A 23,022-nucleotide genomic window follows, 5' to 3' on the forward strand; every position below is an offset into this window, starting at 1 on the left:
GGAAATCAGCTGAGGGCCGGGCGCGGTAGCTCATGCCTGTAATCCCAGCACTTCAGGAGGTCAGGCAGGCGGATCACCTGAGGCCAGGAGTTTGAGACCAGCCTGGCTAACAGTGAAACCCCATTTCTACTAAAAATACAAAAAATTAGCTGGGTGTGGTGGCACGTGCCTGTAATGCCAGCTACTCAGGAGGCTGAGGCAGGAGAATCGCTTGAACCCGGGAGGTGGAGGTTGCAGTGAGCCAAGATCACGCCATTGCACTCCAGCTTGGTAAACAAGAGCAAAACTCCGGTCTCAAAAAAAAAAGAAAGAAAGAAATCAGTTAGGCCGGGAGCAGTGGCTCACGCCTGTAATCCCAGCGCTTTGAGGGGCCAAGAAGGGTGGATCACTTGAGGTCAGGAGTTTGAGACCAGCCTGGCCAACATGGCAAAACCCCGTTCTCTACCAAAAATACAAAAATTAGCTAGCCAGGCGTGGTGGCGGGCGCCTGTAATCCCAGCTACTGGGGAGGCTGAGGCACAAAAATTGCTTGAACCTGGAGGTGGAGGCTGCAGTGAGCCGAGATCATGCCACTGCACTCCAGCCTGGGTGACAGAGTGAGACTCCATCTCAAAAAAAAAAAAAAAAAATAGTAGTCAGGTGGAGAGAGCCAAGAGGGCTTTAAGAATGAGGGAAGGAGGCCGGGCGTGGAGGCTCACGCCTGTAATGCCAGCACTTTGGGACACCAAGGCAGGCAGATTATTGGAGGCCAAGAGTTTTAGACAAGCCCGGCCAACATGGTGAAACCCTGTCTCTACCAAAAAAAAAAAAAAAAAAATTAGCCAGGCGTGGTGGCATGTGCCTGTAGTGCCAGGTACTCAGGAGGCTGAGGTGGAACTGCTTGAACCCGGGAGGTTCAAGTGAGCCATGATCGTGCCACTGCACTCCAACCTGGGTGACAGAGCAAGACTCCGTCTCTAAAAAATAAAAAAAGAACAAGGGAGGGAGGCATCAGCTATGTCAAACACAAACAGCTACTGGAGTAAAATGAGGACAAGAACTGACTGGGTGATTTGCAGATGCTGAGGCCATCGGTGACACAGACAAATGAAGAAATGAAGTTGGTTACTCCTAGAGGAAGGGATGCAAGAAGCGGCATGTTTTCTAGAATCACTGCAGGAAGAGCTGCTTCCTTTAGAACAAACCAGTAACAAGATCCCTCTTCTTTTCCACACCAGGGAAGTTGCTAAGTATATGCCAAAGCCAGGCATACTCATTCCTAGACAGCCTCAGGCTTCACAGCCCAGAATGGGTGTGGACTTGGGGGCGGGAGGTAGGAAAGGAGATGTGGGCACCTCGTGGAGCTGAAATGCCACCCATCTCCCAGCCCCTGGGCCGCCCACACCACTCACTCCTTCTCCTTTCCCCACAGGACTTTTAGTGCACTCCAGACAGAGCTTCACAAGAGACAGCATCATGAACACTTATTATGATTATTTTATTAAAAAAAAAAGCCCCACATCTCCGGGCAATAAACTACAATACAGTAAAAAGTAGCATCTGGTGTTAAGACACTCTGCCGACAGGCTGCATGCCTTCAGTGCCGGCAAAGGCTCTGCACAGACGTCCACAGTATTCCACACTGCCTCCCCCATTTCAGAAGTCCCTACTGAAATGAGAAGGACACTGAGGCACACAGGGGAAGAGAATGGCCTGAGGTTAGACTGCCAGGAAAGGCACATGGGAACTGGGCCCAGAAAATTCCAACCGTTCCATACAAAATGCTACCCAGCAGGGAAAAAGAGTCACTGTCTTCTTCCAAGTGACCAGTAATGCCACACTCATGGGGCAGCAAGAAGGGTGGCAAGGGAACCAAGCCCTGACCTGAGCCCAGCCAATGGGACTCGCCCACAGGTCCAGGCTCACCCGCTCACCTCCACCGCACTGCCCTCACTCCAAAGCCCAGCCCTCCTTGCGGAAGACCAGCTGCACAGCCTCATTCACGTCATTCACCACGTGGGAGGCCTCCATGAGCCCTGGACTGAAGCATAAGTCTCGGTGCCCGTGGAATGGAGGCTCCCCTCCTCCAAGGACAGGCTCCGTGGACTGTGGGTTCCTGGGATTGTAGACGCCTGTACACACCAGGATGGAGATGCAGCTCTGGCTTGCTGAGGGCTGTTGCTGCCGTGGGCCCCCGGCCCCTAGTTCTGGCGCCCCATCATGCGTTGCCTTCTGCAGGTACTGGTGGAACAGGTTGGCGCCGTATACGTCAGACATAGGGTTATCACTGGCAGGGGCAGCCACACCGGAAAAGGAAAGAGGAGAAAAAACCCTAAATCAATGTTGCAAAGCAAAGGGAGCAGAGAAGAGTTTCGGGGCAGAAGAGTGAATTAGATATAGGGAAATGGGGGTGAGAGTAGAGAAGGAGGGAGGGAAGGGGATGTCATAAAAGGGACAAAGGAGGGAGAGCAGAGCCTACCCCACAGCATAGAGCTTCCGGATGGGGGCGGCCCAGCCCCGCCTCTCCGCCTGTCGCCTGATCAGGTCCTCGGCATACTGGTAAGTGAGGATGCTGGGTTTGCCCATCAGGCCCTCGTATCTCAGCTCCTTGCCCGTCACTTTCTGGTAAATGGTTTCCAGGCACAGCAGAAAGGTGCCATGTCCAAACCTGCCAGAAACGAGCACGCAGCAGTTCAGTCTTCCTGATCTCCAGGCTCTTCTAGAGAACACGACTGCCACTGTCTAAGCAGCAAACACACAGACCAGCCTTTTCCCCAGGATAAGAGCTGACATGTAGCAGACACTGTGCAGGCACTGGAGGCAGCATTTCACATTTCCCTCTCAGAAAAACTCTATGAGATGACACTATTTGTAAAACGAGGAAACCAAGGCACAGCAAGATTAAGTAACTTGTTCAAGAGGGCAGAGCTAGGATTACAACTCAGTCTGACTCCAGAGCTTAAATCCTGCTGTAGAGCTGAGGCAGACTACGGTTGCGCTTCTCCCCTTCTTTGCTGGTGTCCATTTTCAGCTGACCATATTGCCACTAGGTGTGAAAAAGACCTTCCCTTGCCTCCCTTCCAGCGAGGCATGGCCATGTGACTAAGCTACAGTCAAGGAAAGCAGAAATGCTGGGCTAAATTTTCAATAAGCATCCTTAAAATTGGGGACAGGCGGCCAGGCACAGTGGCTCATGCCTGTAATCTCAGCACTTTGGGAGGCCAAGGCAGGTGGATCACCTGAGGTCAGGAGTTCAAGACCAGTCTGGCCAACATGGTGAAACCCTGTCTCTACTAAAAATGCGAAAATTAGCTGGGTGTGGTGGCACATGCCTGTAGTCCCAGCTACTTGGGGGGCTGAGGCAGGAGAATCACTTGAACCCAGGAGGCGGAGGTTGCAGTGGGCCAAGATTGCACCACTGCATTCCAGCCTGGGCAAAAGAGCGAGACTCCGTCTAAAAAAAAACAAAAAACAAAAAACAAACAAACTGGGGACAGGGTATTCTTCTCTGCCCTCTCTGCCCTCCCCAACTCCTTCTTGACACCTGGAATGCTGATATGATGGCTGGCGCTTGGGTACAATCTCAGCTCACTGCAACCTCCACCCCCCGGGTTCAAGCGATTCTCCTGCCTCAGCCTCCGAGTAGCTGGGATTACAGGCACCCGCCACCATGCCCGGCTAATTTTTATATTTTTAGTAGAGACGGGGTTTTGCCATGTTGGCCAGGCTGATCTTGAACTGACCTCAGGTGATCCACCCACCTCGGCCTCCCGAAGTGTCGGGATTACAAGCATGAGCCACCACGTTTTTCAGTGCCATTTATGTAAAGAATTCTATTTTTAATTAGAAAAGTTCATCTAAAATCTGGTTTGTAAATTGAAATCTGCCCCTTGCTTTTCAGTTCACAGAGACATAACCAACCAAGCCCACTGATCTAGTGTCAGCATACCCGCCTCTAGGAATAATACTTCAGAGACAATGCCAAGCCTCGAGCCACAGACATACACTTTAAAAGTGACAAGAGCATACCATACCCCGTCTCTCTGGGACTACTGAGACGGGCCCTGAGGCAGTACTGGGCCATGCCCACCCTCTGCTGACGAGCACTGTTGACTGGGGGTCAACAGCAGGCTGAGACTCAAGAGACTGGCCATGCAGATAACAGCAACCGAACAGTACACAGCAGCTGTCAGCTGGCCTTCAAGTAAGCACCCTGAGGGCCAAAAAAGGGCTGCCTCTATCTGTGCTAGCCCCAGAATAAGACAGGACAGATGATACCAACACAGCTGAGCAGGGAGTGTAGGCACCTGCATGCCCCTGAGAAAGCCACTTATCTGCTGGGTCTCAGTTCTCTGGTCTATACGACTATCAGAACAATCCTTGGCCGGCATGATGGTGCACGCCTGTAATCCCAGCACTTTTGGAGGCTGAGGCAGGGGGGTCACTTGAGGCCAGGAGTTCAAGGCTGCAGTGAGCTATGACTGCACCACTGCACTCCAGCCTGGATGAGAGAGTGAGACACTGTCCCCGCAAAAAAACAAAACAAACAAACAAACAAAAAACCGACAAATCCTTGCTTCCTCCTGCCTTATGTCTTAAGGGTAAAAGGAAACCAGAAAGTCAAAGAACCAATGCTACAGGGTGGAGCCAAGGAAGGAAGAGCAACTGAATAATGTGCACAAATACGGTACAAAAAGTGTCCACAGTTTGGGATCCACCAGACACCAAGAGCATGTTCTGTAAAGATTATAGGGGGCAGGGGTCACGTGTGAAACATCCTCTCAATACATCCTCAGACTCCATAATCTGTAGTTTAGGTTTAGTAACTAATATGTGGAGTGGTCCTTGAAAGCCCTTCCAAAGGCCAGGTTACTGCAGCAACAACAGGGCCTACCTAAGTTAGGTCCCAGCACCTGGGGTGTCAGGACGGATGGGAACTGCCTGCAGGACTGCCCAGGCAGCAGCCAGGAGTAGACCACCAGGCCAAGCCTGGGAGCTTTGTGTCCTCACCTGGGCATCTTGGCTTCAGCCATCCACAGGAGATCCATGTTGCTGGCTAGGACGGGGAGGTGGGGGTAGGGGGGTGTTGCCAGGCCAGCCCCAGGGCTCCCATTGCTGAGGAGGACATCCATGATCAGCTGCAGGCTGGTCTCCCAGCGGACCGGCTCCCCTAGGAGGAGCACCCCTTTAAAGAACAGAGGCGCAGGTGAGAGCTGCAGGGCAGATGGCAGGCGGCAGGCCCTCAGGATGCCAGCTAGGGCTACCCATCCACAAGCCCTCCACCCATGGGGCACCCAGCTGGGCAGGGGCACAGCTCCCCAACAAGCCTAGTAGAGCCCCTTACCCATCCACCCTGGGTGCACAAGGCCCAGGGCCCAGGAAGGAGATTCCTGAGGGCTCCCATTCTGACTTCAGTCCACCGGTGCTTCACAGAAGAGGTTACAAAACAAAAGCAGCATGTCTCAGGGCTACTTCTCCTTGCTGGCTGGGACTCTGCCACCACACTCTCCCTCACATGACTTAGCAAGGGCTCCTGTTCCCTCAGTCACTTCTCTCTGAGCCCCAGGGTCTGGCAGAACCTAACAGCCAGGACAGGGGGTGTGGAGTGATAGAGACTTGAACCCCAACCTGGACTCCACCGATTCTCCTGTATGACTGTGGCCAAGTAACTTCTCTTCTCTAAGCCTCAGTTTCCTCAACTGCAACTACATAACAGCAACAGCACTTAGCTATTGTGAGGATAAAAATGAGCTACATCATCAGTAAACAGCCCAGGACTAGACACACAGTAAGCACTAGGCAAAGGACACTGCTGACACTAAGGTACAGAGCCGGTGAACTGCACCAGACCAGTGATTCTCCATGGGGCAGCACCGCCCCTGCTGAGGTGCTTTACAAATCAGAGGCAATTTTAGTTGTCACAATGACTAGAACCTAGCAAGTGAAGGTTGTGGGAGGGGGCCAGGGATGCTACATACTCAGGACAATCCTGTGCAATCAAAAACTATCCCACACTAAAATTAATTTTTAAAAAAACCATCCCATGGCTGCGTGCGGTGGCTTGTGTCTGTAATTCCAGCACTTTGGGAGGCCAAGGTGGTAGGATTGCTTGAGCTCAGGAGTTTGAGACCAGCCTGGGCAACATAGTGAGAGCCCGTCTCTACAAAACAACAAGAAGAAAAAGAAAAAACTTTCCCATGTCCTCATAACATTTGAATGTCCCACTTGATATCCTGATATCCACATAGGTGAACAACCTTTTCAGAATTACTTGAACGATTCTATTTTACATACAATCACAAAGTATTTTTGTACAGCTTCAATAAACATCAATTTTTCCAAAAATACAACTATCGTGTAAGTCAAGAGAAGACTGTACTTTGCCTTTTTGAAACTCTACCAAGAACTGTTCCCTATTTTGGAAAATCACTTGACCAATGGCAATGCTGCCCCTAATTTCTGAGTCACCAGTAAAACACGCCTGTCACACCTATAAACACACATCAGCCTGCATTTGTAGCTGTTAACATTCATGGTGATTCTGTTTAGTGCAACCATTTTACTTCTTGGATAACTACTACATACTGAAATACATTATCTTCTTACTAAAAATGTTTCCTTTTATATCCCCCTATTACAGTTAGGGCTTTATACTGAACTAATTTTTAATATGTGTGTACAGAAGTTATATTACCTCTGAATTTCACTTCAGGATAATAAACGGGATATTCCAATGTTCTTGGTATAAAAAGGGGAGAACTGGGTTTAAAAGTTGAGAAACACTAGACTAGATCACCTCTAGGTGTCTTTCCACCACTAAGATTCTCTAAGCTTACGGTTTTCCTGGAATAGTGAGTGGCATGGGGAAGGAAAGACTAACAACAGTCTCAGAGGTGGTGAGTGGCAGATCCAGACCAGAGCCCAGGTGTCCTGACTCCAAGGCCCCCTTGCTGCTGAACCAGGCTGCAGGCAGTCACACTGAGACAGCCTGAGGGCCAGAGAGGAGAGGGAGAAAAGACCTCACAAGTCATCAAAGAGGACCTCTCTTACCTTCAATGCGGGGGAAGTCATTCCTCGGGAGGGGCTGCAGAGAGACAAAGGAGAGGCTATCAACACAAGTCGCCTTCCACTCCAGGAGAACCACAACCCCACCTCCAGGGTGCTGGGAGGGGAGGGGAGACACACTCCACAGACCCCACACCCGTGGTCAAGCCCAAGCCAAGGGAAAGCTGGAGAGGACTGAGAAAGATGCAAGATAGGCGAAAAGACAATGGCCAGGTGGGGCCACAGAACAGGCAGGACACCATGGGTGAAGTCACCAGGTAGAAGGGTGGTCAGCTGTCTTTCTCTGGTGGGAGAGGACACAAGATATAGCCAAGCAAGAGTCTAAAATCAGGCAGCTAAGGTGAGGCTGTGGAGACGAAGGCGGCATCACGCCTGATGGGCCATTTCTCCTCACGTCGGTTCTTGAGCAGGCAGCTTCACTTGACCAGCCTCAAGGGTCCACTCCATCCCCAGGCCATGGTAGTCTTGGCTCTGCCACTAAACAACTATGTGACCCGGGACAGGTCACTCCCCTGTGTGGGGCTGTCTCTGAGCTATTCCGAGATCTGTTCCAACTCTGACATTCTGGTTCTCCACAGAACTTGCACAGGTCAGGGAGAAAGCCCTCACAGGGGAAGTGCTCTGTTCCATCAGAAAGCGCTGGAGGAGGAAGGACTTACGCTATATCAGCAAATAAAAAGTAAGTTATCTGTTTATAACTGCATGTCGTCAAACTGTGAGAATGGTCTGACTCTAGACCTGGGCTATGTGATACACAGACGGTGCGATGAGGAGAAAGTGAGCCAACGGGCACCTCAAGAGATGGCAGTCATGCTGCAGAGGATCACCAAGGGATCAGATGAGACAGGGGACAAAGTCAGTGCTCAAAAATGAGCCCAGCGCACAGGGCACCTGGGCAGATGTGCAGACTGACCAGTGCTTCCTCTGCAAGCAAGCTGCCTCTCCCGAGGGCAGCTCAGTGCCGGGCCTCAGGATTGCTAACTTCACAATGGCCAGCTCTCCTGGGCAGCACTGGGAAGGCCAGCCAGTAAGTCTGGAACTCCTTGTTGGACGGGATGCTGTGTCTCTGAAATGGGTTCCCAGCTAATTATAAGCAATACAGAGAGGACAGGGCATAAAGCCGTTCGCTTCTCTGGGCTTTTTCCTTTTTTTTTTTTTGAGACAGGGTCTCACTCAGCCGCCAAGGCTGGAGTGCAGTGATCACAGCTCACTGCAGCCTCCAACGCCTGGGCTCAAGCAACCCTCCTGCCTCAGCCTCCTGAGTAGCTGGGACTATAGGTATGCGCCACCATATGTGGCTTTTTTTTTTTTTTGAGACGGAGTCTCGCTCTGTTGCCCAGGCTGGAGTGCAATGGTGTGCTGTCAGCTCACTGCAACCTCCGCCTCCCAGATTCAAGTTATTCTCCTGCCTCTGCCTCCCGAGTAGCTGGGATTATAGGCATCCATCACTGTGCCCAGCTAATTTTTGTATTTTTAGTAGAGACGGGGTTTCACCATGTTGGCCAGGCTGGTCTGGAACTCCTGACCTGAGGTGATCCAACCGCCTTGGCCTCCCAAAGTGCTGGAATTACAGGTGTGACCCACCATGCCTGGCCAATTTTTAAAATTTTTTTGTAGAGACGGGGTCTCACTATGTTGCCCAGGCTGGTCTTGAACTCCTGGGCTCAAACAGTCCTCCTGTTTCAGCCTCCCAAAGCGTTGGGATTACAGGTGTAAGCCACCGCAGCCAGCCTCTGGGCCGTTCTCATAAATTCAGGGAACAAAACCCTTAGCCAGATGTGCCTCCAAAGAAGCATGGACAAATCACAGCTCTGCAGGAGGGCTTGCAAGGTCAGCGACACAGCCAATGCAGGACACTGGAGGAGTGAAGGATGACACAGCCCAACCCATGCTCCTTATTACCGTGGTCTTTAGCCGCCGCTCCAGGTCCACCATGTCAAGCAGAGGGAAGGCCATCCGCAGCTCATCCACGGTGACGACATTTCGGAAGCCCAGTCTGGAGCAAGCTCAGGAAGTAATGCTGGACAGGTCTTGGGGAAGATGCCTTTCTGAATGCATCAAATCACAAGTGAAGGGAACACAACCCACTCCTGATCAAGCCAGGCCAGGAGGGCACCAAGCAGAGCCCATCAAGGATGGCACAAATCCTGCAGGTGCTGGCAGGCAGGCTGTAACTGCACAGGCAGAGTAGAGAGGGCAGCTCCTGGGTAACCCACCAGCAGTCACCAGGCACATGCCAGCTACCAGGTCCTATGCTGGGCACAGCCTAGGGGGCAAAGGCACATAAGAATCTCTGTCCCCAGCTGGGTGCAGTGGCTCATGCCTGAAATCCCAGCACTTTGGGAGGCTGAGGCAGGAGGATGGCTTGAGCCCAGGAGTTCCAGCCAGCATGGGCAACATAGTGAGACCTTGTCTCTACAAATAAAGTCAGCTAGGCATGGTGGTGCACACGTGTAGTCTACTCAGGAGGCTGGGGCAGGAGGATCACTTGAGCCCAGGAGGTCAAGGCTACAGTGAGCTATGATTGCACCACTGCACTCCAACTTGGGCAACAGAGTGTGACCCTGTCTCAAAAAAAATAACAAAAAACTCTGTCCCCAAGGAGCCTAGCACATTCAGAGCCCATCAAAACCAGTGTTCTCTGAGAACAGTGCTGCCAGTCAGTGCTGAGTTCAGAAGAGACTCCTCAGTGGCCTGGGGAGTCCAGAGGAGTCATGGAGAAGTAGGGCTGGAGCTAAAATCTTAAAGGATGAACCCAAATCATCAAGGAAGAGGAGGCCTTGGGGAGGGGCAAGCCAGCTTCAGCCTATCTCCTCTAAGATCTGCCTCCATTTTCCTATCCTCAATTCCAACTTGCAATCTTAACTGGACATGGTTTGATTACTCTCAAAATGAATTTCCCCAAAATCCTGATTCTATCGGATTGCCCCATCAGCAATAAAGCGTGCCCTGCTTTCCACTGCCCTGAGAAGTCGGTCAGACTCCTCAAGTTTACTTCCAAGGTTCCCGACAACCTGGTACCACCCTTCCTGTTCTTTCCTTCCTCTCCCTATCCCATTCCCAACCTCCTACTTCCCCTGCCTAGGAGCTTAGCCATCTCCTGGGGCTCCGCTGTACCCCTCCAAGAAGCCACAGGCAACTCCTGCCCCAGGGATACTCCAAGCCCTCCCCTCCACACCTGTGGCGCCCTCCTGTGAGCTTACCGGCCTTCGATCACACGCCATCGCACACGCTCCACACCTGTGGCACACTCCTGTGAGCTTACCGGCCTTAGATCACACGCCATCGCACACGCCCCACACCTGTGGCGCCCTCCTGTGAGCTTACCGGCCTTCGATCACACGCCATCGCACACGCCCCACACCTGTGGCACACTCCTGTGAGCTTACCGGCCTTCGATCACACGCCATCGCACACGCCCCACACCTGTGGCGCCCTCCTGTGAGCTTACTGGCCTTCGATCACACGCCATCGCACACGTTCCTTTACTGCTCATGGTGTTATTCTTGCCTCAAGCACAAGCCCTTGATGGATTCATAAGCCCTACGCCCTCATCCTGGTCCTCGTCCCATTCAGAGTGTGCGGCAGACCGCTGGTACACAGGACGTGCTCAGCACAACAGTTGCTTGAAACGGGCCAGGTATTATTCCGCAGGCTCCCAGAGACAGGCTCCCGGTAGCTGCTTCACTACCACTGGCTAATAAACTGACTGGGCACCCCAAGGAAGAGGCTAGAGCAGGGGTTCCCAAACCCAGTTACAGAACCACTAAGAGAGGTGTTTTGTTTTTTAAAAAATACAGATTCCTGAGTTTTACCCAAGACCTAGTGAATTAAGGCTCCAGCGCAGATACCCTGGAATCTGTATTTTAAGCTCCCCAGAGGATTCTGATGCAGGGGTATGAGAACTGGCTTTTGGAAACCACCAGACATGAGGACTGACCACAGTCGGGAGCTGTCCTCCCTCCCCTGAGCCCACAACATCGCCTGTGTACCCCAGCACCCAGCACTCCTCACTACAGTCCCCACTCAGCTAAGGGAGGAAACACCCCAGCCCTGCCCCTTCCCTTCAGCCAGAGTTAAGACCAAAAGGATACCCCTGGGCATTTTCCACCACGGGCCCCTGTCCAGACACCAGCATTCTCTTCTCATGGTACTCGGAGAAGAGCTTCATGGGGCTGTGAGAGAGGATAACTTGGTCTGCATCCACCTGTAGGGACAGCCAAGACAGGGGAGGGCAGAGGAAGACAGAACGGTTGAGGGAAATAATGAGACAGGTGGCAGGTCCTTTAGCCTAGGGAAGGGAAAACCTCGCTCAGAGAAAGAACGGGGAGCAAAGCCCTTTCTAGCACCCAGCAGCACTTCTGAAAGGCACCCAAGCAGATCTGAGAAGAACCTGTCTCATTTAGTTCTTGCCACACAAGAGACCAGAAATGCCACAGATGTGGGTTCTGACCACTTGCCACCGCCACCCTGTCAGGTTCAGTTTGGATTTCCCAAGCCCCCACTTGGAAGCCATAGGGTTCATGTGTGCTCCCTGTCACTGTCGCAGAAACTGGTCTTTTACTTTCTATTTTCATTTCTGCTAAGATTTAGCTGCTTAACATTTATACTAACCCTAACAATGCAGCCTTTACTTGGAAGGTTTTTGGAATTCTCTCTGGAAATCACAGCAAGGAACCAATTTGATTCCGTCACATTTTACATGCAACTTTGAGCAGCATCATCTAATCAATCAGCTATTTTATTTACTCTCCTGGTTCCAAAGGACTCTTTCCAAAAGCTGAATTCACCCTCAACAAACAAGAATGCATCATAGTTGGGATATGGTGCAGGGCTGCAGGTGGCTGAAGAGGACAGCACTCCTTCAGGTGTACACATCATACCCAGGAAAGCCAAGGTGTGACTCCAGAGCCACACCTGCTATTCCTGCTATGCAGAGTTCTAGACATGTGTGTGACCTTTGCTTTTCAGGGACTCACACCCCCAATGCCCAGAAGAAAAGAAACAGATACAAGGACATAATCTACAACTGCCAAATACACAGGCAGGATTTCTGTGTTCAGCTGTGGCCATGACCTAGGACTAGGTGATTCCATATCCCAACCCAGGGGAAAGGGACTTGGAGCTGGGGCAGCGGCTCCATTAGGAACCAGGTCCTTGGGCTTCCATGCCTCTGGCTGCCTTCTCACCTCGCACCCCAGCAGGGCTGACAGCTCCTGGGCTTTGCTGTGTTGTAAGATGTTCCCAGCATTTGTAACAAAAACCACGGGCACCCGCAGCTGCCCCTGGGAGTTCACCAGCCTTCGGAAGGCTTTCAGAGCAGCAGGGATCACTCTGTGGCCCCGCACAAGCACTCCATCGATGTCCAACAGGAACCCGAAGGTGGGTGGGCTCTGCAGAGATGGTAAGATAATTACCAGTACGTGAGTAACAAAGAAACAACCCTTACAAAGAGAGGCTCAACACCATCCTCGGGTCACCCATGTCCCTTGAAAACCTATGTCAGAAAGAACAAAAAAATGAAGACAGGATTCTGATAGGGCAATCTTTAAATAGAAAATAGAGAAATCCAAAGAAAATATAATCCCAACACTTATTTTTAATCATTCATTTTGACAGAGTCTTCCCGTTGCCCAGACTGGAGTACAGTGGCATGATCACGGCTCACTGCAGCCTTGACCCACTGGGCTCAAGGGATCCTCTCGCCTCAGTTTCCTAAATTTAATGCTAGGATTATTAGGCGTGAGCCACCGAGTCCAGCCTAATCCCAACACTTTAAAACAACCAATTAATAGTTCCCCTTTTTTCTCTATTCTCATATTTGTCTTGTAGCTACAAATGAACTATATGCTATTTTACATCATCTCGTTCTTTTTTGCTTGACATATCATAAATATTTTTATGGATTACAATAGTCTTTATAACCATCTTTTAAGATTTTATTATAGCAAAAAGTTAAAAACAAAATACCTCAATCACTACAGACAATATAAACATGTTTCAAAAGTTTCTTGTCTCCAACTTACTTGGTCCTATTCCTGTCCTGCATAATTTCCAGAAGGCTTTTATAAATCTATAGTATACACACCTTTCTAATCTTAACACACACATAGAATCATGTTGACTTTGTTTTCCATCTTACTTTTTTAGTTGGTATCTCTTGGCTGTCTTTTTTTTTTTTTTTTTTTTTTTTTGAGACAGAGTCTTGCTCTGTCGCCGAGGCTGGAGTGCAGCAGCGTGATCTCAGCTCACCGCAACCTCTGCCTCCCACGTTCAAGTGATTCTTCTGCCTCACTCTCCCGAATAGCTGGGATTACAGGTGCGCCCCACCATGCCCACCTAATATTTGTATTTTTAGTGGAGACGAGGTTATGCCATGTTGACCAGGCTGGTCTTGAACTCCTGACCTTAGGTGATTCACCCACCTTGGCCTCTCAAAGTGTTGGGATTACAGGCTTGAGCCACTGCACCCTGCCCTATCATTCCATATTAATTATGCATAGCTCTATTTCCTAAACATCATTTCTGGCTACATACTATTCTGAGTGAATAATTCACTAATATTGTTCTCTATATTTTGGACAGTTAGGTTTTTCCACAATTTTGCTATGAAAAATAATGCTACAAGGAACCTCTTCAGGAATACTGATTTTTTTCCTATATTATGGGTATTTCCTTGAGCTAGATTCTTAAAAATAGGAGTAATAAATCAGAGAGAGCAAATGTAATTACATAAACACCAACTGACAAACTGCTGTTCAAAAACATGTCCACTGGCAACGTACTTTACCCTTACAATATTGATTTTCACAACTGTTAATTTTCTAACTTTTTTATAATTTAAAGGTAAAAAAATTATCTCTTTTCTATCTGCATTTCCTGGATTTATAAAGTTGAATGCTGTTTTTAAAAATCATTCCATTTCTCATTTTATAAACTGCCTGTTAACATACAAGATGTTCTTCAATCATCAAAAAAAAACCTAACCTAACTTGTTTGCTATTTTTCTTTTGTTGGTGCCAACTAGGTCAAGTCATTCTTACTGACACACCTACTCTACGCACAGAGCTCCCTTTATAGAGCAACCAGAAACAGAAATGGCGCTACAGGCCAGGTGTGGTGGCTCACGCCTGTAATCCCAGCACTTTGGGAGGCTCAAGAGGGTGGATCACTTGAGGTCAGGAGTTCAAGATCAGCCTGGCCAACATGGTGAAACCTCGCCTCTACTAAAAATACAAAAATTAGCTGGGCGTGGTGGTGGGCGCCTGTCACCCCAGCTACTCGGGAGGCTGAGGCAGGAGAATCACTTGAACCTGGGAGGCGGAGGATGCAGTGAGCCGGGATCGTGCCACTGCACTTAAGCCTGGGCGACAAAACTAGACTCCACTAAAAAAAAAAAAAAAAAAAAGAAGAAGAAAGAAAGAAAGAAGAGAAGAGAAGAGAAAAGGCGCTCCAGTCCCTAGTTTTTTAGCTAAGGTGACAGAGCAAGCAACCAGCCTAGAAAGCAAACTCTAAAACAGCAGCATTTTTGCAAGTGCAAATCAATTCTAGGTAAGTTCTAAATAAATAAACAGAATTAAACAAAGGCAGTTTCTTCAAAGAGAATTTTGAGCCAGACAATGAAAGTGTTAAATACATCCTGTAACAAAACTCTTTGCACCCCCCAGTCTCCCCCAGACTAGATGAGTGGTTCCTGCCTGCCTACCTGGTTCAATGAGAAGACAATTAGACAAGCAGCCCCAGGACAGTCTACAGGGAGCCTTGCACTAAGAGATAGGCCCACACCAGAGGAACCTGACCCACAGGGGTGGGGAAGATTGGCCATCACAGGTCTCCTAGGCCAATTTAAGGAGTTTGAAAATGGAAAGTGGTATCATCAGACCTGAACTATAGAAAAAAATTTGGCTGCAGAGAAAAGACTGCATTGGGTGGACTGAAGGGAGTTAACTGAAAGAAGACCAGGTGGGACCAAATGCAACCCAAGACAGAGAAGATGGAGGATTTACCTGGGAGAGTGGTGGTAAGAATGGAGATCAGGGGGCATTATCAGAGACAGAACAGTCATGACTTGGTAACCATCCAGATACAGGGGTGGAGGGAAGAGGGAGCCACACGGACTCCCATGCTTTTTTATTTTGGTCTGGGAACCCAGGAGGGTGGATGGGGGTATGAGTCACTGAACCAAAGGGCACAGTAGGAGCGGGCAGCGAGAGGTCATTGGAGGATACAAGGTTAAGTCCCACTTTGGACCTGGGAGACAGGCAAGTGGAGACATCAGCACTGGACAGGTCCTGGAGATGAAAATTTTGGAAGGTCTCGCCTCTCAGAGAACCAGGAAGAACAATACTACTTAATAATGGACCACACAAGACCTGCCAGCAAAAGACAATGCAAGGAGGAAAACCAAGAGTGTGTGGGGTCCAGGAAGCTGACGTATGTCTCGGGTCCAGTAAAATAGGGACTGGAGTGGCTGCAATGATCCCATCTTCTTTCCACTGAACAGGCAAGACCCCCGGGAGAGGCAATCTTCCAGCTCCTCCTCCATGTTAGCTTGTACACGAGCCCTCCAAGCTTGGACAATGACAGCTACAGAGCCAAGCAGGAGGAGGGCAGGGACCCTGGAAAAACAGGAGGAAGCAACTCGAGCCAACAAGATATCACACCTGAACACCAAAAAACAGCTGCCAAGAGAAAACTGACCAAGCCCCACACGCCACACAGGAAATGCCCGGACAAATGGTGCCTCTAACCCTTGGTTTCACAGGCTTATGCTGTTGCACCCAGACCTGTCACTGTCCCAAGCACTCAGCCAGACATGTAACAAAGGCATTTTTATGTATTCTTTTTGGCAGCCCTTTGAGGAAGTGTCAGCATCTCCAAATGGCCCTGCCTAGCAAAATGTGCCTGGTTTATACAAGGTGTTCAATATACAGGCACTAAATTACCTGACTGGACAAATAAGACATCAACCTCAAAAAGAACTCAGCAAGGGTCACCCAGTTCACAAGTGCTGGATTCAGGATTCAGCCTCAAATTCAGCTGGCAACTCGGCAGCACCTCAGAGAAAACAGGGGACCCCAGGACTGCTTCCCCCACCTCCTGCCAGCTCCCAACTGTGAGTTCCATTTCTTCTCTCTCCTCAATACACTCATGTACCCTCGAGGATCCCTGGAGCCCCTCCCTATTCCCCAAGAAATCTCACTAGAATGGGGGTCCTAACCTAGGCCCACAGATAGATTTCAGGATGGCCATAAATCCCCTTTAAACACTACAAGCATTTTTCCTGGGAAAAGTAACCATAGCACTTTTCAGATTTCATTTTCTTATTCTTCTCAAGGAGAATCACTACCTGGGCTTAAAGGGAGGAGGGGATGTGATTTGCCCTTTACCCCCATACCTGACACAGTGCTTAGACTCACAGGTGATCGACAAAGGCTGACTGGATGCTGAATGACCCAAAGGATAAATGGTTAGGGAGAAATAGACACTTCCCGACCACCCTATCCCTTTCTGAAGGAAAAGAGTGGCTCTTAGAAAGTAAGTCCCTTAAGGACTGGGTGATTCCAACACTTTTTTGTGGCGTGATCTTGGCTCACCGCAACCTCCACCACCTGGGCTCAAGCGATCCTTCCACCTCAGCCTCCCAAGTAGCTGGGACTATAGGCGCGCACCACCAAACCCACCTAATTTTTGTATTTGGCAGAGACGCGGTTTCCCCATGTTAGTCTTGTCTCAAAGCTGGTCTCGAACTCCCAACCTCAGGCGATCTGCCCACCTCGGCCTCCCAAAGTGCTGGGATTACAGGCATGAGCCACCGTGCCCAGCCAACACTTTTTTTAAGAAACAGTGTTTCTTTAAGAAACTTGGCTGGGCACAGTAAGTAGCTCACGCCTGTAATCCCAGCACTTTGGCAGGCCGAGGTGGGCAGATCGCCTGAGGTTGGGAGTTCGAGACCAGCCTGACCAACACGGAGAAACCCTGTCTCTATTAAAAATACAAAATAAGCTGGGCGTGGTGGCACATGCCTGTAATCCCAGCTACTCGGAAGGCTGAGGCAGGAGAATTGCTTGAACTCGGGAGATGGTGTTTGCAGTAAGCCAAGATCACATCGCTGCACTCCAGCCTGGGCAACAAGAGGAAAACTCCATCTCAAAAAAATAAATAAATAAATAAATTTTTAAAAGGCCTAGATTTTAAGTGATATTAAGGAATTACTAATGTTGTTAGGTATGATACTGGCATCGTGGTTATGTTCAGAATGTCCTTATTTTCTTTTTTTTTTTTTTTGGTTGAGACAAGACAGGGTCGCACTCTGTCACCAAGGCTGGGTGCACTAGTGTCATCTCAGCTCACTGCAACCTCAACCTCCTGAGCTCAAAGGATCCTCCTGCTTCAGCTTCCCAAGTAGCTGGGACTACAAGCATGTGCCACCACATGCCTGGCTAATTTTTTTTTTTCTTTTGTAGAGACAGGGTCTCCCTATGTTGCCCAGGCTGGTCTGGAACTCCTGGGCTCAAGTAATCCTTCCAACTCCCAAAGTGCTCGGATTACAGGTGTGAGCCATAGCACCCAGCCAGAATGTCCTTATTTTCTTAGAGGTACACACAGAAGAATTTAGGTTTGAAATGACAAGAAATCAGAGATTTACTTTAAAATCTTAGAGCCACAAAAAAAGGAGGAGGGAGATAAGCAAAGCAGGTGTGGAAAAATGTCAATCATTGCTCAATCTGGGAGATGGGCACAGGGGTTCATATTATTCCCCATTTTTGAATTTTTGAAAACTTACATAGTTAAAAAAAAAAAAACAGCTCATTTGTACAATGGTTGCAAAATTTACCATACATAGTTTTAATGGTCATTGCCTAAATAGTCACAAGATTTGCTTTCCTTTTTTTTTTTTTTTTGTTTGGTTGGGTTTTTTTGAGACGGAGTCTCACTGTCACCCAGGCTGGAGTGCAGTGGTGCAATCTCGACTCACTACAACCTCCGCCTCCTGGGTTCAAGTGATTCTCCTGCCTCAGCCTCCCAAGTAGCTGGGACTACAGATGCGCGCCAACACACCCGGCTTATTTTTTATATTTTTAGTAGAGACGGGGTTTCACCATATTGGCCAGGCTGGTCTCAAACTCCTGACCTCGTGATCCGCCCGTCTTGGCCTCCCAAAGTGCTGGGATTACAGGCATGACCCACCGCGCCCGGCCCAAGATCTGCTTTCTTAAAAATAAGAATCCATAGCTCCTGCTACTTAGAACAGCAAAGTTTTCAGGAAAATTGAGCAATATCCATAAGGCTCCCTCACCCATCACTCCAACCCCTCCCCAACCTTCAGGATGTACACAGAGAACCAGGCACCCAGTACCATAAAAAGTGAAGGTGTACATCAATTATAACAAATGTACCACACTAATGCAAGATGGTAATACAGTCACGCACCATAACGATGTTTCAGTCAATGACACACTGCATATACAATGGTCCCTTAAGATTATAATGGAACAGGAACTCACAGCTGAAAAAGAGGCAAGAGAAAAGGTAGCCACAGAAAGAAAAGAACATCCAAGAAAATTCACAGTGAAGGGTTCAGCAGCTTTTACAGACCTCAAGTTCCTTAAAAAGTCTGAAACATGAACTCCAACGCCAAAAGGTTTTCATTACTAGAGAAGAATGTTTATGGTACATTATCTGTTTACAAGCAAACCTATGACAAAAAAAAAAGAAACCAAGCAAACCACAATGGACATATTTCTGATACGAGTGACACCTCAAGAGCCTCAGAGAGGTCCTTCAGAAGATATCCAGAAGAAAGCACTGTTATCACAGATGACAGTTCCATGCATATGACTGCCCCCTAAAGACCTTCCAATGGGACATGGTGTGAAGGCAGAAGACAGTGATATCAATTACCTGTCCTGACCTTATGTAGGCCTGGGCTAGCAGGTGTTTGTGTCTTCATTTTTAACAAAAGTTAAAAAAAAATTTTTTTTAAGGTAGGGCACTGTGGCTCACGCCTGTAATCCCAGCACTCTGGGAGGCCAAGGCGGGCGTATCATGAGGTCAGGAGTTCGAGACCAGTCTGGCCAACATGGTGAAACCCCATCTCTACCAAAGATACAAAAAATTAGCCGGGCGCGGTGGTGCACACCTGTAATTTTTTTTAATAGAAAAAAGCTGCCTGTAATCCCAGCATGTTGCAAGGCCGAGGAGGGCGGATCACGAGGTTAGGAGATCGAGACCATCCTGGCTAACACAGTGAAACCCCATCTCTACTAAAAATCCAAAAAATTAGCCAGGCGTGGTGGCAGGCGCCTATACTCCCAGTTACTCCGGAGGCTGAGGCAGGAGAATGATGTGAACCCAGGAGGCAGAGCTTGCAGTGAGCCGAGACCACGCCACTCCACTCCAGCCTGGGCAACAGAGCGAGCGAGACTCCGTCTCAAAAAAGAAAAAAAAAAAAAAAAAAAAAAAAAAAAGCTGGCTGGGCACAGTGGCTCATGCTTCTAATCCCAATACTTTGGGAAACCAAGGCAGGCGGATCATGAGGTCAGGAGTTCAAGACCAGCCTGGCCAACACAGTGAAACCCCGTCTCTACTAAAAATACAAAAATTAGCTGGGCGTGGTGGCAGGCGCCTGTAATCCCACCTACTTGGGAGGCTGAGGCAGGAGAATCACTTGAACCCGGGAGGCAGAGGTTGCAGTGGACCGAGATGGCACCACTGCACTCCAGCCCGGGCAACAGAGCTAGACACCGTCACACACACACACACACACACACAAAAGAAAGAAAAAAGCTATGGAACAATGATATAAATGAAGATATATTTAGTACAGCTGTACAATGTGTTGTGTTTTAAACTAAGTGCTATTACAAAAGAGTAAAAAATTTTAAAAATTAAAAACTTGGTAAAGCAAGAAAGTTAAACTAAGGTTAATTTTCTTTTTTTTTTTTTTTTTTTTTGATAGAGTCAGGCTCTGTTGCCCGGGCTGGAGTGGCCCGATCTCTGCTCACTGCAACCTCCCTTCCAGGTTCAAGGGATTCTCCTGCCTCAGCCTCCCGAGTAGCTGGGATTACAAGTAATAGATCCATTACATAGATGGGGAAACTGAGCTTGGAAAGCTATGTAAATTGCCTTAAGTGAAGCCGCTAGGATTCAATTCTAAAGCTCGTGCTCAAACTCTGTCATCCTGCATTCTTCTTTTTCTGCTCTACCGGAAGAGTCACTTGGAGACATTTTGGGACTCTGCAGAGATGCTAGAGCCAATACAATAGTTATAAATAAGGGCGATATTTCCTTATATTTATATCCTGACAGTTTGTAAGTCCTTTTATCAACATATTCTAATTTCATACTTCCACCTTGGTCACTTCTAGCTATGTGACACTGGCCACGTCACTCAGCTGCTTTGAACCTTAGCTGCTCCATATTTAAAAATCATAAAAATAATACAGCTTAAACTCTGGCACCAGACTACCTGAGTTCCAGATTCTGCCACTTACCAGGTGTGTGCCCTTGGGTAAGCTGCTTAACCTCTCTGTGCCTCTGCTCCAACTATAAAATGGGAAGACTAATAATAGTACTTTCCTCGGAGTTGTTATAAAGATTATACGAATAACTGTGAAGTACTTAGAATGCTGCCTGGCACAAAGTAAGCACTATGTGTTTTTTTCATGCAAGTAATTTGGCCGGGTGCACTGGCTCACGCCTGTAATCTCACCACTCTGGGAGGCCAAGATGTGCGGATCATCTGAGGTCAAAAGTTCGAGACCAGCCTGGCCAACATGGTGAAACCCTGTCTCTACTAAAAATACAAAAATTAGCCGGATGTGGTGGCGGGTGCCTGTAATCCCAGCTACTCGGGAGGCTGAGACAGAAGAATCGCTTGAACCCGGGAGGCGGAGATTGCCGTGAGCAGAGATTGCGCCACTGCACTCCAACCTGGTGACAGAGATGCCGTCTAAAAAAAAAAAAATGCAAGGATTACTGTGAAATCCGTATGTTAATGTAAAATATTACTTGTGCGTTTAGAAGACAAAGTGATTCCTTTTTCCAGAAAAGGCAAAACGGCCCAAGGGAGTGTGAGAGCCGTGGATCTGACCAACCTGGTTTAGTGTCCTGTGCGGTCTCCCAGCTGCAGGACCTGAGAAAACGTACTTGAAAACTCGTCAGGCTTCGGCTTCCTGACCACACGAGGTCACACCTTCTCAGAAGTTGCGGGGAGGCTCACACATCACTACCGCGCCGGGCACACAGCAGGCGCCGGCTCCAGCCCTCCTGCTCCCGCCCGCGGAGCCTCCAGCGCTCAGTCGAGGTCACAGCGAGCTGAACTGAACCCAAGGCCCGCACCAAACCCACACGCACTTGGGGGCGGAGCACCCGCAGGCGCGGCTCCCGGCGCGCGGCCCAGTTTCCTCCACATGCAGATGAAAATCACGACCCAAACGTCCTCATGGTGGAAATCAGAAGACGCGCAGGGAAAACAGGGACGCGGAAACTGCCGGGAAGCGCAGGGGCTGACAAGCAGCCTGGCCCAGGCCGTCCCGACGAGCGCTCTCCCGCGGGAGTAGCGTTTCCGAGGCCGCCAGCGAGTCAGGGGAAGGCAGGGCACATCCGCCCTCCAGCAAGAACGCGATGCACTCGGCCGCGACGACGGTCCAGGCAGTTCCCAGGAGGCGGGGATACCAGCCCGGCCGCCCCTCCTTCCCCGCGGCTCCCCGCCCCGCCTCCGGCCCTGAGTGGCGAGTGGCTCGGCCGGAACCCGGACGTCCTCACCTGAGCGGGGCCCACAGCATAGCACCTGCGGGCGGGGCGGCCCTGGAGCCCCGCAGCCGCGCGCGCCGCCCGCCAGCAAAGCCCGCGCGCCGCGCCGAGCGCAGCCACACAGCCCCACGCAGCCATCCGGCCGTCGCCGTGCGCACGTGCACGGCGTGCGGCCCCCACCCCCCGCGAGTCCGTCCGCTGCACAGCCAATCAGCGGTCGGCGCGCGCGGCATCACGGGAGTTGTAGTCCTGTAAGCGCGCGGAGCCGGTCGGGCGCCTATGGAACTCGACCCGCAGGCCAAAGGGGCTCCGTTGCAAGGAAGAAGTGCGGGGTCCCGCCGCCTCCTAGACCGAGATCGCGGTGAGCGGGCCGCGGCGCACAATGGGCACGGCCTGGGCGGCGGCGCCTGCACTATCGCCCTGCGCCTGCGGATCCCGGTAACATTGCGCGGCAGGCCCCAGGCCGGCCTCCCTCAGCTTCGCGGACTGTCTGGGCCGGGGGTCTCAACCTTGACTTCAGGGCCGGGCCGCTGGGGCAGACCCTTAGTGATGTTCAAGTCCTCTGGGCCCCTGCCAGTCAAGGGACGCTCGTCGCGCGCCAATTGTTAAGTCTTTCATTGTTTCTGTAAACCTGCTGACGCCCTCCCAGCGCATAGGGAGACTGCGCACGTGAGTCCGCCCCCGCGCGCACTGCGGAGAGGTAGAGGCAGGAATGTAGTACAAGGTACAAAATGACTACTCCAGAGAGGGCCAGATGACTAAGTCAGCAAACACTTAGGGAACACGACTGTGTCCGCTGCGCGGATCCCGGAGTAGACACAAGGGTGAATGAACAAAGAATGGATTTCGGTCACTGAAAGTGGAGAGGTAGCCGACTCCGTCCGTGGAGGCCCTTAGCAGAGCTGGATCTGGTAGTCCCCCGGTCATGAGGGGAGATTCTGCTGGAGGAAAGAGGTCTCCATTCCCACCGTTTGAAATGTGTAGGATGCCCTCAGATTCTTTGGCCCATTCATAGGTATAGCTACGCTAAAAACGCGGGACCCTACAATGTACTTAGCACTAGCAGAGAGGGAGTTGAGGATATGGACAGAGACTGCACTAGCTCACACATTAGCAGGCCAGGGTGCGGTGGCTCACCCCTGTAATCCCAGAACTTTGGAAGGTCAAGGTGGGAGGAAAACTTGAGTCCAGGAGTTCCAGACCAGCCTGGGCAACATAGGG

General features: G+C 50.1%; 1 protein-coding gene across 1 annotated transcript; it reads right to left on the minus strand.

The window, feature by feature from the left end:
• Window positions 1-1,458: 1,458 nt before the first annotated feature.
• On the minus strand, window positions 1,459-21,980 carry HDHD5 (haloacid dehalogenase like hydrolase domain containing 5). The gene is made up of 8 exons (XM_514962.7): window positions 21,814-21,980; window positions 12,234-12,437; window positions 11,139-11,251; window positions 8,947-9,040; window positions 7,030-7,063; window positions 4,990-5,164; window positions 2,459-2,647; window positions 1,459-2,266 (listed from the first exon to the last, which is right to left on the minus strand). The coding sequence occupies exons 1-8, from the start codon at window positions 21,937-21,939 to the stop codon at window positions 1,930-1,932; spliced, it is 1,272 nt and encodes a 423-aa protein (XP_514962.2). The 5' UTR covers window positions 21,940-21,980; the 3' UTR covers window positions 1,459-1,929.
• Window positions 21,981-23,022: the final 1,042 nt, after the last annotated feature.

Source organism: Pan troglodytes, chromosome 23, assembly GCF_028858775.2.
Source record: "Pan troglodytes isolate AG18354 chromosome 23, NHGRI_mPanTro3-v2.0_pri, whole genome shotgun sequence".
NCBI lineage: Eukaryota > Metazoa > Chordata > Mammalia > Primates > Hominidae > Pan > Pan troglodytes.